This window comes from Schistocerca serialis, chromosome 7, assembly GCF_023864345.2.
Source record: "Schistocerca serialis cubense isolate TAMUIC-IGC-003099 chromosome 7, iqSchSeri2.2, whole genome shotgun sequence".
Taxonomy (NCBI): domain Eukaryota; kingdom Metazoa; phylum Arthropoda; class Insecta; order Orthoptera; family Acrididae; genus Schistocerca; species Schistocerca serialis.
In genome coordinates, this window is record NC_064644.1 from 66,131,957 (window position 1) to 66,151,349 (window position 19,393).

General features: G+C 41.4%; 1 protein-coding gene across 1 annotated transcript in view; it reads right to left on the reverse strand.

Annotated features, from left to right (window-relative positions):
- Nucleotides 1–19,393, reverse strand: part of LOC126412887 (zwei Ig domain protein zig-8-like) — a 1,343,258-nt gene that overhangs the window by 71,831 nt on the left and 1,252,034 nt on the right. The window contains exon 6 of the mRNA XM_050082777.1: nt 8,908–9,121. Within this exon, the coding sequence (XP_049938734.1) occupies nt 8,908–9,121 (214 nt within the window). The remainder of the gene's footprint in view (nt 1–8,907; nt 9,122–19,393) is intronic.

Genomic DNA, 19,393 nt, shown 5'->3' on the forward strand with positions numbered 1-19,393 from the left:
GGCTATATACGTAAAGCGTCTGACTGTTCTCTATATCTCGATTATACTATTTTAATTGGCTATCAAATTCATTACCATAGACAGCAACCATGTTTGATTAACTGACGGTGGACATTAATTAAACTGAACAAAGACGCAGGCGATTAGGTGGAAACCACGATGATTACTTGAGTAGGAAGGATGTGTTGGTAATCACGCCCCATTATGTGTCGAACAAAGCTACACGATCAGACTGTTCTTATCCAAGATAAGAAATTAAGACCCTAAAGACCCAGTGTAGAATAGGAAGGTTCATCTTAAGCTAGTAATGCACAAAAATGTAAGTAGTTTTATTTATGAGCTACAATCTGTCAGTGCAAATTTTTAAATGTAAGGTGTATATTCTAACTACAGAAAGAAAATGATTAGTTTGAAAAGTAAGTTTGTCGCACTTCAAAGTTACCTGTAGCTTAATGTTGAATTCTTTTTCTTATCGGATGGTATGACACCCAAATATATTGCGAATACAGTAAATGGAATCGAATCTTTTGTTACAAAAGAAGTGCTGTTGTGTAGCACTTGACAATGAAGTAGTTGTTCAGAGTGTTTGCACACGCAGTGTTAGTAGTTCTATTTAAACGATAGTAAAATAAATCATACAACTCGTCACAAAGTTCGTTTACCCAGATATCAGATACACAACATTGAGTCATATTCAAAAGCTTGCTGCATTGTCACTAATGCAATTTAAATTCTTCTCCAGCTGTCTTCTTTCCGCTGTTAAAACTCTCTATTAGTTTTATTCTTTCCGTAAGCATAGAAAATAATCAGAAACTGTTAATAGGGTATTGCCGTTAGCCCTGTACGCAAACGTTTCATATTTTGCATGATTTCATTTTCATTTATTTCCTCAAAAACCTCTTTTAGGAGAGGAAGCTCCGGTCTCATATCCTGATGTGCTACAAATTCTCTTTGTAATATGGTCAACTACCTACAGGGTGACAGTAACTGACCCACATGAAATGAAGTCTTCATAGCTTCTGTACGGTTTCCGTTAGGACGTTAAGGCTGCACGGTTGGCCACGGGCACGAAGGGATGTAGTATGGTGTTAGTGTGGTTTGGTTTAGCGACGACGCCCACTTTAATTGGGGTCGCTTCGTCAATAAGCAAAATTGGCGTACTTGAGGAGGCTGAGAATCCGCATTTCGTGATCGAGAAGTCTCTTCATCCTGAATGGGAGACTGTGTGGTGTGCAATTTGCAATAACGGAATAATCGGTGCGATGTTCCTTGATGAAACGGTGATTACCGAACGGTACGTGAAGGCTTTGGAAGATGTTATTACAGACATTATCCAAAGTGACCTTGATTTCGACAAGGCCTGGTTCATGCAAGACGGAGCTCGATCTAATCGGAGCGTTTAATGTCATGGAGGAGCACTTTGGAGGCCGCATTCTGGTTCTGAGGTACCGAGAGGTCACTAGCATTGGCCTCGATTAACCACAATTTTCTAAGGATATGATCACATGTGACTCCTTTATGTGCGTCTACGTTAAAGACAAGACGTACAGCAATAACCACAAAACCGTTGCTGAGCTGAAAAGAGCCATTCCGGTGGTCATCGACAGCATCGATGTTCTGACGTTCAGCCTATCGTGTAGAATTAAGCTATTCGTCTGCGCCACGTCAGGGCCAATGATGGCAGGCGTATAGAGCATGTCATAACCTAAATCCGAATATCTGTAGTGGCGTTTACATGTTGAATAAAGTGTTTTCACGCCGTAGTTTGTAACCAATTTACGTTTTTTTCGTACAGTTCAGTAATTGTCATCCTGTAGGTTATAGTGTAATCAGGTATTCTATTTTCCAACTTTTATACGTACTGTGAGTCGCCAAAAGCAACCAAAGATAATAACGTGCAGACATATACACAAATGAAACTTAGTGGAGGAATCTTACTCGAAAGACTGCTATAAATTCTTTTAATTCGTAACAGCCCAAATCTGGAGCTATTCGCAGTGCCCTGTAGCGTGTGCAACCTACTGCTGGACACTAAAAACACCCAGAATATCCAAGTAGCGGTTTGTCATACTATCTGTATCATAATTATGATCATTTTATGTGAGAAGCTGTCAAACAAGTCAGTTACATATTTCTACAAGAGGCTTAGCAAAGAAGGCACAAACCGATAATTATGATAACTATAGGGCAATTAGTGTGAGAGTCTGCGCTTGTAGTCTCGTGATCAGAAAAATTAATTGAAGAGTAGACAGAGAATTTGGACGCGCGCTGTGCGAACATTAGTCTGGTTTCAGGAAGAGCAAGGATACCAATACAACAGTCCCGACATTGCGCTTAGTAATGAGAGACATAGTGAAGGAAAACTGAGGATTATTGTTGGCTTTTGCTTACAGAGAGAAAGTCTTCCATGTTATAAGGTGGAATTGAATACAATTCTTAGAAGATCGGGGAGAAAATGCAGAGCCTGATAAGTAATTTACACGTAAAACACCGAAGGGGAATAATGAAATGGGAAAAAACAAGTAAGTGTTATCATGTAGCTGGCTATCCATATTTTTTTGCAATTGGTCATCCAGCCACATATTCCTGAGAATCTGTTCTAGTTTGTCTCTTCCCTTACTTGTGTTTCAGTTGAGAGTCTTAGAACATATGACCATTTTGACGTTGTCTTTCAGCATTTGAGCTTGCGTGACTGTCTGGGTAATCATTCATGAGTCATACTCGGAGGGAGGGAGGGAGAGAGAGAGAGAGAGAGGGAGAGAGAGAGAGAGAGAGAGAGAGAGAGAGAGAGGAGAGAGTGCAATTTTGTCTCATTTTGTTTTCAGCTCCTCTAATCACTTTCGTTTCAACTAATTTTCATTTGGCCCCTAATAGCCTCGTGGTTGAGCGACACACAAAACACACACACACACACTCACACACACATACACACACACACACACACACACACACACACACACACACAGAGTTGTTAATATTTTTTATTTATTGCCCTTCGGTTATATCCATACAGTCAGTCAAAACATACAATGTCTTACAATATTTTTAAAAATTTGCAATTCCTTGGTGATTAATGTACATAACCAGAAATATAACGTGATGGACAGTTCGAAGGCAGTAATACAGACAGAATTACCTCGGCCCGTTAAGCTAAACATAACCAAACTCAACAGTCACAATTATTTAATTCCAACTTCTGAAACAAATTCCAATAGTACTTTATAAATGCCTAAATTCATCGTATACATTAAGATCAACATATGAGAAGGAAGTGCATGACGCATACGGAGCAGTTCCGTAATCAGCTGGACAGGTTGCAGCCGTGGTGGAATCTCTACCTCGCAATAATCCTCATAAAACTGTCTCTCACTGCCTGAGTCAGTTGTGTTGGATATCAGAGCTAACTTTTTGGCATCACTTGGGGCCTTCTGTAGAAACGAATGAATTTATTGGGACCAAATGCCCTAATGCGGAAATTTAGTCTCCCACGTCATGTTCCAGTTCATTTTGGCCACGCCTCTAATTACCCCAATGAAATCATCCGCTAGGATGCCGTTTATCGGTGCGTCCTGAGCCAACTGGTCAGCTTTCTCAATCCCCACAATCCCAGTTTGATCCTTCATCCATACAAACCATGCCTCCCTACAGATGTTGCGTACTTCAGATACAGGATGAGCTATATATTGTCGTAAAAGACTGACTCCCTTTGTTCTTGTCAATGGATGTTATGTTATGTACTTCGTAAAGAGTGGGGTAAGTGTTACGATTTGGATAGTTGCTGTGCACACGCCGTATCTTCATGGCTTAGTTGCATGAAACGAAATCACTCTTTTTATTTTTGGTATCTACATAGGCACAGCCGAAGAAGTCCTTGTATTTATGCCTGTCGGTATACACATACGGCCACCTGTCCACTATAAGAGAATGATTTCTTAATTCTGTTACTGATTACTGGTTTCTCCGGACAGTCCAGATTATTGCGCACGCCTATTACCTGCCTGATATGTTCCTACAGTCAATCAAGTTCTTTGAATTACATTTTGGTACTGGCTTAGCGGTAAAAATGACCCCTCAAATCGGAGTACCAGAAATAGATTGGCACAAGCTGTTCAACAACAGAGCTCCACAGTCATCAATTATCTTCATACCATACATCTTCAGACCATACTGGTCTGATGTAGTTCTCCACTCTCGAGTGTCCTGCGCCAGCCTCTCTATCTCTGCATAATTAGGGTCGTTTGAACCTATTTGCTATAGTCAAGTCTTGGTCTCCCTTTAAAGATTTACCATCACTAAACACAACCTTAATCTATTACAAAACGAAGATTCCTCGTTTTCTCAGGACGTGTCCCACCAACTGATCCCATTTTTTCGTGAAGGCGTAAAAAAAATTTCATTTCTTAACAATTCTTTTTATCTACTGTTTATTAATTAGCAAATATAATCTGCAAATTCTTATGTAGTGCCACATTTTGAAAGTTTCTATTCTCTTCTTGAGTGAATGGATTGTCGTCCCTGCTTCACATTCATGAAATGTTAGACTCCAGATAAAAACCATCAGAAAGCTTTTTAAAATCGTAGAAAATGTTCCCCCAATAGAGCGTAAACAGCTATAGGTATAAAGTGTTAATCTCGATCGCAACAGAAGTTTATTTTGTTTCGTAACCGAGTCCGGTACGTAATTTAGACCTTCTTTAAATCGTAAGCACCATGATGGCGGCTGGTGGCGGTGGTCTGAGCTTTACCCGTAGGAGTACGGACGTCAACAGTTGCCGGCATGGATAAATTTCTGTTGCGATCAAGACAGTTTTACTGAATTTGAACCTTCGAAAAAGATTTCCTGACGCTTCAATTTATATTCGTTGTTAACAGTTAACACGTTGCTCTTCCTACAGAAACGGTTTTGCTGCTGTTGTTAGATTGCATTTTACATCTACTGTACTTCTAACGTTGTTAGTTACTTTGGTCCTCTAGTAGAGTAAACCATCTACTCGTTTTGTGTCTTACTTTGTAATCTAATCCCGAGCACTCAATTAATACAATTCAGTTACACTCCAAGAGAAAAAAAGAACCGGCTTTTGAAGAGAGAGAGCTTCAGAAAGTTGGCAAATGAGTAACGCTCTGGTCTACTTGCAACCATTGGGCAAGCAGTTATTCGGCTTGGCGATGAGTGATAGAGTTTTTGGAGTCCTCCTGACAGATATCGTACCAAATTCTGTCGAATTGGCACTTTAGATCGTCCAAATCCAGAGATATTTGCAGGGCCTTGCCAATAATGATCCAAACGTTCTAAATTTGGAGAGAGATCCAGCGATCTCGCTGACCAACGTATGGTTTGGCAGGCACGAAGAGAAGCAGTAGAAACTCTCGCCGTGTGATGTTCGGGCATTATCTTGTTGAAATGTGAACCGAGGATAGCTTGTTGGGAAGGGCAAAAAAACTGGGCGTTAATGTAGTGCTGTACTGTAGGGGTCCTGCGGATGACAAACAAGGGGGTCATGCCATGGAAACAAGTGGCACCCCTGACCATCACTCTTAGTCGTCGGGCCTTATGGTGGGCGGCAGTCACATTGGTACCTCACCACTACAGACACATCTTCGATCTATAATCTCATTGACTGAAACAGAAATGTCTTCAGTGATATTTCAACTGCGAAATGAGCCCGATGACCGGCGAAGACGTGTCAGAGGACGTTTGAAATGTCCCAGACAGCGGTGGGATGCACACGTGACTGTCGCCCGCCATAAGCGGAACAGTCAGGAGCTGTGGTCTGATGTTCCATTTTTTTTCATAGTAGGACCCCTCTGATTGACATCCGCGACACCCTTACAGCACAGAGGTACGCCGACGATATATATTCTGTTCCCAGTTTTGTTGCCCTTCAAGGCAAACAATTCTGGCCTCACATTTCAGCAACAAAATGCTCTCCCACCCATATGGCAATAGTTTCTACTGCTTCTCTTCGTACTTGCCAGACTCTGCGTTAGCCAGCAATGTCGCCAGATCTCTCCTCCGTCTGGGTCATTATTGGTACGACCCTCCAAACAGCTCGGGAATTTTGACGATCTAATCTGTAATTGGGACAGAAATTGGCACGACATCTCTCAGGAAGACATCGCAGCTCCATCAGTCATTGCCAAGCCGAATATGTGCTTAGAGTGTACTCTTTATTTACTTTTCTTGATAGGTACCTTATAATCTTTTTTCAAACCACTGTCCATCTCGTTGAATCGATCTTATAAGCCCTTTGCCGCCTGTATCAGAATTAGTTTCATAGAGTGACCTTAAAGTTTTTGTTTCTTCTCCGTGACGTTTAATTTCCTTCCCAAATATTTTATTGGTTTATTTTACTTTTTTTTTCTTCTCCTGTGCTTAATTCTGTCTAGTGTGGGATCCACTTTACTCAGGAATCTTGCAACTTTATTGCATTTCACTTTCCGTTCGGGTGCCGTTCCTGTCACCGCAGGCATCAGTGACCTAAGCGAGAGATGTTGTGTGTGCAACTTGTCTGTGAGTTGTGTAAACTTTCATCAGTGTGTAACTGTATTTTAACTGATTGTGATCTATTTTGTGATGTGCAGCCTAGCCTTTCCCTAAAAAAAAAAAGCTAAGAGCAGCAAAATAAAAAAAAGACACAACTCTCACGGTCGTTAATCCGTCACGCGCATTTTATGCTCGTCTGCCTCATCTTCTCCTCCCGCTGAGCGTGCTGCTATACCAACATGTCCCTGATTTCCTTTTCTGTTTGCTCAATACACTGATTAGGATGAAGCTGCAACCATGCCTTCTTCACTTCTTAACTGCTCCTTCTATTTCATATTCTACAACTGTCATAGCTGCAAGCTAATTTCAGTACAAGCCTTAGAAAACTTTTTGCACCCTACATTTTATCTTTGCTATCTTCAGAATTTGGGAGAAAGTATCACGTAAACGTAAGTTTTTTTCAGTCTAATACCAGTCGTAGGGTCTGTATTGCCTCTAGATTTATCATGTTTCTCTGGAGCTAAGATCCTAGAGGTCGGCTCGTACCAGTCATTTCAAACATCTAAAAATATTTTTTTCGGTATTTTCCAAGCGTGGTTTTTAAAATTATGATTGCGTATAACTGACACCTTTCAGCATCTGTATTCTCTGGAATTAGAATTATTAAATCACGAAGAATTCCACCCTATGCACATTAAGAGCAGATCTTTGGAACATTCAGAGGAGAAGAAACTGGAAGCGTCTCGAATGTGATGTGGTTGAAGTCTGCAAAAAATGAATGGGGGGGGGGGGCGGCATAAATTAGAAAACGAAGAAGTTCATTGGAAGGCAGGCACTGTATTGCCACCTAACCCCCTCCTTCCTAATTCCAATTATTGTCCACAATAACCAAAGTCTTTTATGAAAAATTTGAGAGGAGCGAAGATTACAATATACTCTGTAGTGTACTGAGCTATCCGTGTGGAGTTGGCTCCAGTTCTTCTTGTCTACGGATCTGATTCTTGAAGCTAAAATTCTTCAATTTTTCCTCATGGTAGAATTGATCTAAGTAAATCTAAATAAATTTGAAGACAGTTGTTGCAGAATTTTTGTTCTTACGTTAATATATTTTGTCACATTTTGATCAGACAGTCTCTCGAAATTTTCACATTAACAAAGCCAAAATTTCATTGTTCGCTCAAGATACAAAAATTCCTCAGATTACATCAGAGGCATCTACTTCACTCTGCGATAATAACCATATTCCAAAGGGCTTACAATTTTTCTTCATAAATAAAATTTATTAATATCGATTATTATTTCATAAATAAATCCAGAAAGAAACGTAGTAATCAGTATTAGACTAATGTAATTAATAAAAGAAATTTTAAGTGTGCCAAATAAATCGGAATTTTAAACGTTTCTTAGAAAATAATTTTAACTGTACATTCATACTTATCGATTGTACGAAGGCTATCCGGAAAGTAAGGAACGATAGGTCGTAAAATGGAAACCAAAGTAACATTGAAAACTGTTTCATTTTCAAGGGTTAGCTACACCTTCCAGCTACTTCTTATTTTCCGAGCTGTCCACAGTGGCCGAGCGGTTGTAGGCGCTTCGGTCCGGAACCACGCGGCTGCTTCGGTCGCAGGTTCGAATCCTGCCTCGAGCATGGATGTGTGTGATGTCCTCAGATGTTAAGTCCCATAGTGCTTAGAGCCATCTGAACCATCTCTTAATTTCCGAATAACCATCGTAACATCGAAAATAAAGTAATTCATTTTCATAAATTTTAGCTTGAAAAATAACATACTTTGTATAAAACTATATGTAACTTTTCAGAAAAACAGGTGAGATAACATTGACCTGTCCAACATTGGAAAAATAATACTGGTGACGACAACTACTGTTGATGAAAAGTAATGCTAGAGGAGGATGTCCCATTCACAACATTACCATGACAAACGACAATTTCTTTGGACTACTGGTACAACATCGAAAAATAGTAAACCTGGAGCGTAAAAGAGCAGTAGAGGATGGGAAAAATGTAAGGGCGACTGGAATATACCTACATAATTGATCGTAGAAGATTTTAGGATGTGGTAGTTGTGATAAAAGGGTAAGCACGAGACAGGACAAAATAAGGGATACGGCATTAAGCAACCAAAGGATTTATTTTTTTTTTTAAAAAAGTGGACTGCCTGAATATAACCGGTTTCAAGTTACATCATTACGAACGAAACCACTGAGGTTTCGAAAGCTGTCCCCGCCATCATCATCAGGAATATAGCTTCTTATTGTCGTAGTTAAGAAATTGAGAATATTTTATTCACAGCTGAGAACACACTAAGTGTTGCGCAGTGTCGGGCTGCTGCACATGAGGACAAGCTGGAAGGTTTTAGGTATTGCAGCGATTGGGGATGGAGAGAGTACTCGTTGCTCACCGATGACGGTGAGGTTGACGGCGAGAAGTCGCGGCGGGTGCGTGGCCACCTCGCACAGGTAGGCGCCCTCGTCCTGGCGCCGCACCGGCTCGATGGCCAGCCGCCAGTTGTTGGGGTACTGGAAGCGCACCGACAGCCGCGGGTCGGCGCTGTAGGCGCTGTCGCCCACCGTCAGCAGGCTCACGCGGTCCGACAGCAGCCGCAGCCACGCCACCTGCACGTCACGTCACCACACCTGTACACCACTCGTCGTCGAAACACCAGAAATAAGCCAGGTGGCCGCTCCACAAAGGATTGCAAAACAACAATGGTACTACGTATTGTCATTATAGAAGTTGTTTTAAAACTCGTTGACCAAACAGTACTGTGGATAGTGCCATGTGTTTGGAAAAGGCCTAAGACAATTTGAACATAAGAAAGGACATTCCTTAGATCAATGAAACTGTGCAAAAGAGAAGAAAGGATAAGAACTGAAGAAACAAGAAAAGAACTAGTGGTATTGCCTTAACTAAGAAAGTAATCATAATAAATAGGATTGGAAAGAGCACGTATTGCTTATGTCACTTCAAAGAATCCCTCGACGAGCAATGGAACATAATCCTGTTGGAAGCAATCGTGTGGGAGCACCAAGAAGAGATGGTGTGGCGGGAACAGGATATAAGACGTACTTCTGGACTGGCAGAAGAAGAAGGAGAAGAAGAAGAAGAAACCCATTGCTATGTCGTGTTTGTGCATGCAGATTCCATAACTTGCTGAATCCGTCTGCTTTGTAATGCCCAAGTACAACCGACACCCCAACCCCCCACCCACCACCTCCACTCCCATCCCTACTGCTCACCGACGTCCTCACCTCTGTGCTCTGTCACACAAAGGATACATCAAACACTCTGCATACAGCAACTTTTGCAGAGGCTAATAAGTACACCAGTCTCATCAACGGGTTCCCAACCCAGAATAAACAACGCAGAGTCAGGATACTACAGTGTTTCACTACACTTGTCACACTCCTAGTACAATACATCATTGACTAACTTTTAGGAAACCCTATTTATATCTTGCGTTAATTATTTCACTATATTTTCTAGGCCACCAATCGTTCCTGCAGAAAGTGTAAGGACAAAGATGCTAGGCACTCTCTTACCGTTGGTGTTAGAAACTGACTCAAAAATGCGAAAGTATCAGCAATGATCAACGGCATGAGAATGCAGAAGGCAATGACTACTACATTAAAGACACGTACTGTGTATGCGAAGAACATCTGGCCTGTAACTGTGTGTCGTGATGATTTCTCCACTGGCTGAAGATTCCGGGTTAATTCCCCATTCAGATACCCAGGAGAGGGATGCCATGGGGAAGGTGACCACGTGGAAAAGATTGAATAACCAACGTTCTAAGAATGAGGGCGTGCCATGTCAGAAGTCTGAATGGGGTAGGGATACTAGAAAATCTAATATGGCAAATTCAAAGGCTCACTCTACTTATTGTGATTATCCGTAAGGTGAAATGGAAAGAAGACAGGGATTTCTGGTCAGATGACTGTAGGGTAACGTAAACAGCAGCAGAACTCTAGCAGGTTTCGTTGTAAATAAGAAAGTATGGCAGAGAGTGCGCAACTATGAACAGTTCAGTGATAGTGTTGTTCTCGTTATATGCGACAAGAAACCAATGCTAACACTGATAATTCATATGTGCATACAAAAGTCCAAAGCAGATGAAGGGCAAATAAAGTATGTAAGGATACTCGACGGGTAATTCCGTATTTAAAGGTAGACGAAAATCTAATAGCCATGAGGGTTTGGATTGCGGCCCTAGGGGAATGAGTAGAAGAAAGTGTTTCGGAAGAGTGCGACCTAGGTGATATGCTCTTCAAGGATCGCGAGTGTAGATGGTATACGTGGAAAAGATCTGGAGACAAGAGAAAACTCCAGTTGGATTTCATTTTGGTCAAACAGAGATTCCGAAACCCTGTAGTACATATAGACTCAGATATAATAAAATAATTATGAAAAGTAGACTGAAGTTTCACAGTGTAGTGCGGAAAAATCTGTATGAAAGTAAGAAGGGAGTACAAAAATATTGAGACAAAGAGGGAATATAGCAACATAAATCACTTATAAGTAAAATAAATAGCAAATCCTGGAGAGCTAAGACGAAATGATTGCAGGAAGGCTGTGTAGAAACAAAAAAGAAATGATCGTTTGGAAGACTGATTCAGTATATAGAAAAGACAAAACAGTCTTCGGTGAAATTGAAAGCAAGGGTGGTAATGTAAATATTGCAATCAATACTCCACTGTTAAATGCCGAATATGGAGCAGGTAAGTGGGTAGAGTACACTGGATGGCTCTATCAGGGGGAAAACTTGTCTGATGACGAGTTACGGATGACATAGGAACGTGTTAGGGATGACATAGGGAATCCATGCCTAGTGTCAGAGTTTAAAAGAGCTCCGTAAGACTTAAGAGCAGATAATCCAGATTCGGTGGAAAATATTCCATTGCAATTTCTAATACCATTGGGGAAGTGGCAACAAAACGTCTGTTCAAGTTGGTGTGTATGAGACTGGCGACGTACCTGCAGACTTCCGGATAAAATATCATCCTTACATTTTCTAAGATAGGAAGGGCAGACAGATGCCATATAAATGACCTAGTAGATAGTGTCGGAAGTTCCATGTGGCTTTCCGCGGATGATGCTGTAGTATACAGGGAAGTTGCAGCATTAGAAAATTGTAGCGAAATGCAGGAAGATCTGCAGCGGATAGGCACTTGGTGCAGGGAGTGGCAACTGTCCCTTAACATAGACAAATGTAATGTACTGCGAATACGTAGAAAGAAGGATCCTTTATTGTATGATTATATGATAGCGGAACAAACACTGGTAGCAGTTACTTCTGTAAAATATCTGGGAGTATGCGTGCGGAACGATTTGAAGTGGAATGATCATATAAAATTAATTGTTGGTAAGGGGGGTACCAGGTTGAGATTCATTGGGAGAGTGCTTAGAAAATGTAGTCCATCAACAAAGGAGGTGGCTTACAAAACACTCGTTCGACCTACACTTGAGTATTGCTCATCAGTGTGGGATCCGTACCAGATCGGTTTGACGGAGGAGATAGAGAAGATCCAAAGAGGAGCGGCGCGTTTCGTCACGGGTTATTTGGTAACCGTGATAGCCTTACGGAGATGTTTAATAAGCTCAAGTGGCAGACTCTGCAAGAGAGGCGCTCTGCATCGCGGTGTAGATTGCTCGCCAGGTTTCGAGAGGGTGCGTTTCTGGATGAGGTATCGAATATATTGCTTCCCCCTACTTATACCTCCCGAGCAGATCACGAGTGTAAAATTAGAGAGATTAGAGGGCGCACGGAGGCTTTCAGACAGTCGTTCTTCCCGCGAACCATACGCGACTGGAACAGGAAAGGGAGGTAATGACAGTGGCACGTAAAGTGCCCTTTGCCACACACCGTTGGGTGGCTTGCGGAGTGTAAATGTAGATGTAGATGCGAAACTATCTACTGTCATGTAACATCTCATGCATCCAAGCTGCTGACCAGAATAATTTGCCTCAGAATCCCGGATTCTCGAATTCGATTCCCGGTTCCGTCGGGGATTCTTTTTGTTGTCCTCATAATTTCATTATCATTAGGGAAAAGTGGCGTGACTGGACTTTGAAAAGATTGAGAATTAGCAGGGGCGCTGATAACCGCTCAGTCCAGCGTCCCACCAACCAAATACTGTCATCGTAATCATCAGAATAATTTGCAGAAGAATGGGAAAGAAAATTAAATACCAGTTAGATGACATTCTGGATTCTGGAAAGGTGAAGGCACCAGAGAGGCAGATTTTCTTTGCGCTTGATAATGGAAACAGGACTGAAGAAAACTCGAAATACACTCAAAGGAATTGTCGATCTAGAAGAAGCGTTTCGACATTATGAAATGGTGCTAGATGTTCGGAATGCTGAGAAAAGAAGAAGTAAGGGTAAGCTGCAGGAAGGTGTGAGTGATAAACAATACGTACAAGAATCAAGAGGCATGTATAATATTAAAAGGCCAAAAACGAAGCTCTGGCTAAAAAGGGTGTACGACGAAGACGAAGCCTGTCGCCCCTACTGTTCTGCCAAAACATCGAAGAAGCAATGACGGAAATAAAAGAAAGGTTGCAGAGAGGGATTAAAATTCAAGGTGAAAGGGTACCATTGGTAAGATTCGCTGATGACGTTGCTATCCTCGGTGAAAATGAAACAGAATTACAGGATGAGTTGAGTGGAATGAACAGTCTACAGGTGCGTTTACACCTAGGTGCGTTGCTGTACCTTTCCTCTCATATAAGTAGAGGAGCCCAGCGCGAAAACAGGTGTTAAAGGAATCACTCGCATGCACATGTTAAGAAAAAAAGCATGCAACCTACATGCGTGCCTCTACTTCCAAGCGGACAAGCTTCTTCCACACGGCGATGAGCCGCAAGACGCACTCGTGTGAAAGGAAGTTAAGGAAATCTGCTACTTTTGATGTGAGATAACCCGTGACGACGAAGCTGGGATGACATAAAAAAGAAGCCTATCACAAGCAAAGAGGGCATATCCGGTCAAGAGAAGTCTACTGGTGTCACACATAGGCATTAATACGATGGAGAAATTTCTAAGAATGTGCGTTTAGAGCACAACGTTGTATGGTAGTGAGTCAGCGATAGTGGGGAAACCATAATAGAAGAGAATCGAAGCGTTTGAGATGTGGTTCTATACAGAAATGTTGAAACACAGATGGACCGATAAGATAAAGAAGAAGATGTTCCTCGCAGAATCGGCGAAGAAACGAACTTACGGAAAACAGTGATGGTAAGGAAAGGGATGACAGGGGGAAATTTATTAAGGCAGCATGGTATAACCCTCTTGGTTCGAAAGGGAACCGCTCAGAGTAAAAGCTGTAGGGGAGACAGAGGTTGGAATACATCCAGTCAATAGTTGATGAGTAGGCGGCAAGTGCAACTCAGAGATGCATAGGATGGTGCGGGAGAGGGATTAATGGTGGGTCGCATCAAACCAGTCAGATGATCGATTAATGAATAAAAGAAATAACAAAATAAAATAAAAAATGGTAAAAGGTAATTCATACAGCTACAGCATCTGACCAACGATGTGCACCACTAAACTCAATCACGTCAGAGAACTCGCCAGTGTTGGTGGTGAATTCCCGCACATTCAGGAAGAAGTGTCAGGTTCTGGTGTTATCATCTCCAAAGTGGCTCCCAAAGCGAACGTTTATATCAGCCAATCAGAGGCTGGCAACTCCCTCCCCTCTACTTTAGCTTCTTGTATCATTTTGTCGTTTGTGTAACTTTCAAGAAGTGATTAACCTTCCATTTTAGTACGAGGACGTCAGATCCTCTTTGCCTATATAAGCCTCGGGTTTAGGAATTAGTCTTTTTTATAGTTTTTAGGGCATACACAAGCTAAACTGAGAGCTGTGATTCGTCAAATCTTATTTGGGAGCGGATCCACATGTTGACAAAGTTGTTTCGACTGCGCTAAAGAAGTTTCCCTAGGAAGCCTTTACACATCTTCACTACAGTCCTGACGTCTCCCCATTCTACTCCATTTCTTATAACCCTGAAGAAATACATTCGTGGCCGTCAATTTGCTTCGGACGAGACAGTGCACTCCTGGCTAAAATCATAGTTCCTTAAGTAACGGCAAACATTTTTCTATGAAGGTATAAATGTATTAACAGCTATGACGATAAACGATGATATACAGGCTACTTCATTTTTTCCCATCGTTTCTGTTCTCCTTTTGATTACGCCTTATACTATGAGCCTGTTCTAACTCGTATCTGGAAAGAAACACATGTGCTGCACGATGCTCCCATTTTATTGCCTAAAGATTTCCATCCCTCTGCGATCCGGCTGTGTATCAACTGGTGTAACTGCTTGCTTTGCTCTGTATCGTGGTTAGTAACCCACAAACTATGGACGAGCAACCTTGCCCTAATATTTCCACGATAATGAGTTTCACAAATCCATGTCATTCAGAAAACCCTTATTATAATGAGTTTATGTTAGTCGCACGCAAGATAATAAATTATGTAAGTACTTGTGTTCAGTGACACAGAAATCCATGTGGTAGTTTACGAACACGTAACAAATGCGATTCTTCAGTCTTAAAGTCCAATGAGCCATGCCAGGAACGTGTCTAGCAATCGATATGCCACGAGTGCAGTGTGGCTCATGTAATCAGTGACCAAAGAGCAAGAGTCTCACTAGAGGAGGCCACGACGTTGTTGTCACAGGTTTGCTCCAAACTTCGTACATCTTTAGTAGGCCACGAAACCAACAAAATGTTCAAGTAGTCAGGTGCATTGCATCAGCAATTCCGATAAAATATCTATTATGTAACTGATGTATCTGTGCGTAGATACTGAACGTTACAGTTGATCGCGGTCGAGTGGTCCCCAGCACGGTAGCTCAGCGTATTCGGTCAGAGGTTTAGCTGCCCTCTGTAATAAAAAATAATGAGTGAATGGATCAACATTGAGCTCCAACGGGTATCATGGGACATCCGCCCCAAACAAATGCAACGAAGAAAAACGAATGAAATTCAGATAAATAAAAAAAAGTAGTAGGCGTTCGAGCAACGTATAACATACGCCCTGGCGGCGACTCGACTCCAACTAAAACATTATCTTTAATATATATTTCATTCACCACTGGGCATATTATTTCATTTATATGACATTTGAGAGGAAGTATAATTTAAAAAACCGCGTCTATCTGCATGGCGTTTTAGTGAATTTCATGTTAATTAACTGCTAATTATGTATAATTGAATTTAGTTATTAGAACAAACATAGTTATATCTATCGACAAGTAAATGAAGAAACGCATCATTGAGTTTTCTTAAAAATGTATACCTGTTGTACTTTTGAATGCATTATGGGAACAGCAGTGATCAATGTCTTGTAAATAATTATTATTAAAAACAGTCTTGATCACAATTTATTTTACAAGGTGACCGGTTTCGACCACTACTGTGGTCATCTTCAGACCATTGAGTAGGAACCCCTTTCTGTTGGAGAATCACATGTAGAAAGGGGTTCCTACTCAATGGTCTGAAGATGACCACAGTAGTGGTCGAAACCGGTCACCTTGTAAAATAAATTGTGATCAAGACTGTTTTTAATAGTAATGTATACCTGTTGTGATTTGTGAAATCCCTTTTACATGCAATCTGGTAAGGTACCCGGAACAACATTGTACCTCGACGCTTCGAGCTGCAGACCTAGGTGAAAAACACATTTGACAGTTAACCCGTTAACCTGCGCAGTTGTGAGACGTTACTAATCTGCATCTGCATCTACATCTACGTGATTACTCTGCTGTTCACAATAAAGTGCCTGGCAGAGGGTTCAGTGAACCACCTTCAAGCTGTCTTCCTACCATTCCACTCTCGAACGGTGCGCGGGAAAAACGAGCACAAAAATTTCTCTGTGCGAGCCCTGATTTCTCTTATTTAATAGCGATGATCATTTCTCCATATATAGGTGGGTGGCAACAGAATGTTTTCGCAATCGGAGGAGAAAATTGGTGAAATAAATATCATGAGAAGATCCCGTCACAACGAAAAACAGCTTTGTTATAACAACTGCCACTGAAAATCACGTATCATGTCTGTGGTACTATCTCTCCAGCCGGCCGAAGTGGCCGTGCGGTTAAAGGCGCTGCAGTCTGGAACCGCAAGACCGCTACGGTCGCAGGTTCGAATCCTGCCTCGGGCATGGATGTTTGTGATGTCCTTAGGTTAGTTAGGTTTAACTAGTTCTAAGTTCTAGGGGACTAATGACCTCAGCAGTTGAGTCCCATAGTGCTCAGAGCCATTTGAACCATTTGAACTATCTCTCCAACAAGAACAACAACAAAACAAGCCGCCCTTTTTGAACTTTTCCAATGTCATCCGTCAGTCCCACCTGATGCGCATCCCACACCGCACAGAAATACTCCAGAATAGAGCGGACGAGCGTAGTGTAAGCAGTCTGTTTGGAAGACCTGCTGCTGCTTTTAAATGATCTGCCAGTGAATCGCAGTCTTTCGTTGGCTCTACCCGCAACATTGTCTACGTGATCGATCCAATTTAGGTTATTTGTAATTGAAATCCCTTGGTATTTAGTTGGACTTACAACCTTCAGATTCGTGTGGCTTATCGCGTAATCGAAATTTAGTGGAATTCTTTAGTACTCGTGTGAATAACTTCACACTTTCCTTTATTCAGGGTCAACTACCACTTTCCACACCATACAGATATCTTATCTAAACCAATTGGCAATTCCTTTGGTCATCTGATGACTTTACAAGACGGTAAATGACAGCATCATCTGCAAATAATCTATGAGGTCCACTAAAATTGTCTCCTATGTCGTTAATATAGATCAGGAATAATACAGGGCCTATAACGCTTCCTTGGGGAACGCAGAATATTACTTCTGTTTTACTCGATTACTTTCCATCCATTACTGAGAACTGTGACCTTTCTGCCAGGAAATTACTAATCCAGTCGCACAACTGTTGCGATATTCCATAGGCATGAAGTTTGGTCAGAAGACGATTGTGAGGAACGGCGTCGAAAACCTTCTGGAAATCTAAAAATATCGAATGAATTCGACATTCCCTGACTATAGCACGCACCACTTCGTGAGTATAAAGAGCTAGTTGTGTTTCACAAGAATAATGTTTTCTGAATCCGTGCTGACTATGTGTCAATAAATTCTTTTCTTCGAGGAATTTCATAATGTTCGAACACAGTATATGTTCCAAAATCCTACTGCAAATCGACGTTAGTGATATAGGCCTGTGATTTAGCGGATTCTTCCTATTTCCCTTTGTGTGTATTGGTGTGACTTGAGCAATTTTCCAGTCCTCAGGTACTGATCTTTCTGTGAGCGAGCTGTTGTATATAATTGCTAAATATGGAGTTCTTGTATCAGCATACTCTGAAAGGAACCGAATTGGTGTACTATCTGGAGCGGAGGCTTTGTCTTTATTAAGTGATTTAATCTGCTTTGCTAAACCGAGGAGATATACTTCAATTTTTTTCATCTTGGAAGTTGTTCTTGATTGTAATTCAGTAGTATTTACATCGTCTTCTTTGGTGAAGGAGTTTCGGAAAACCATATTTAATAACTCTGTTTTAGTGGCACTGTCATCAGTGACTTCACCATTTTTACCACGCAGTCTTGCCACTGTTGTGCATTATATATGACCCGAATCTCATTGGAATTTCTGCCAGATTCCGAGACACATACTGAGTTTCGTCCTTTAAATTATTAAAAGCATCTCGCATTCAAGTTCGCCCTATATTTCGAACTTCTGGAATACTTAGCTAATCTTGGGGATTTTGAGTTCTTTTGAAATGTGGCGTGTTTCTTTTGCTTCCGCAATAGCGATCTGACCCGTTTTGTGTAGAATGGGGGATCATTACCACCACTTACTAATTTATGTGGTGTATATCTCTCAATTGCCGTCGATACTATGTCTCTGAAATCATTCCACATCTTTTCTACGCTTACGTGATCAGAACAGTAGGAGTGGAGACTGTCTCTAAAAAAGGCGTTAATTTTATCAGCTTTATGAAGTTGATGTACCTTGCGTTTCTTTTTCACGGTTGTAGGTGTTAACGTATTCAGCCTAGCAGCAACTGCCTTGTGGTCGCTAATCCCTGTATTCTTTATGATACTCCCCATTTGTCCAGGACTATTTGTTGCTGAGAGTTCAAGTATGCTTTCGCCACCATTTACGCTTCGAGTTCGCTCATGAACTAATTGTGCAAAATAATTTTCTAAGAAAGCACTCAGTACAGACGTTTTATGCCTGCCACTGGCATTAAAGGTATAATTTTTCCAGCGTATCGAGGGTAAACTGAAGTCACCAACGACTATAATTGCATGATCTGGGTGCTTATTTGAAACGAGACTCAAGTTTTCTATGAACTGTGCAGCAACTATATCTTCTGTGTCGAAGTGGGCCGGGGGGGGGGGCGTCGGGAAAACGATCCTATTAATAGTTTAGTACGTTTGTCAAGTATAATCTCTACCCATACTATTTAGCAGGAACTATCTACTTCGGTTTCACTACAGGGTAAACTACTTCTGACAACAATAAATACTCCACCACCAACTGTATTTAATCTATCCTTTCTGAACACTGCAAGGTCGTTTGAAAAAAATTCAGCTGAACTTATTTCCGGCTTTAGCCAGCTTTCCGTACCAATAACTACTTGAGGTTCAGTGCTTTCTATTAGGGCTTGGAGCTCTGGTTCGTTCCCAACACAGCTACGACAATTTACAACTACAATACCGATCGTTTTTGCAACTACCTTACTGTGTTTTACCTCCCCTCTTTTTTTGACGAAAGCACTTTCTGTGGTTTCCTGATAACCTCTAACATAAAAAATCGACCAGTCACTTCGACACAGCCGCTACTACCCGTGTAGCCCTTCCT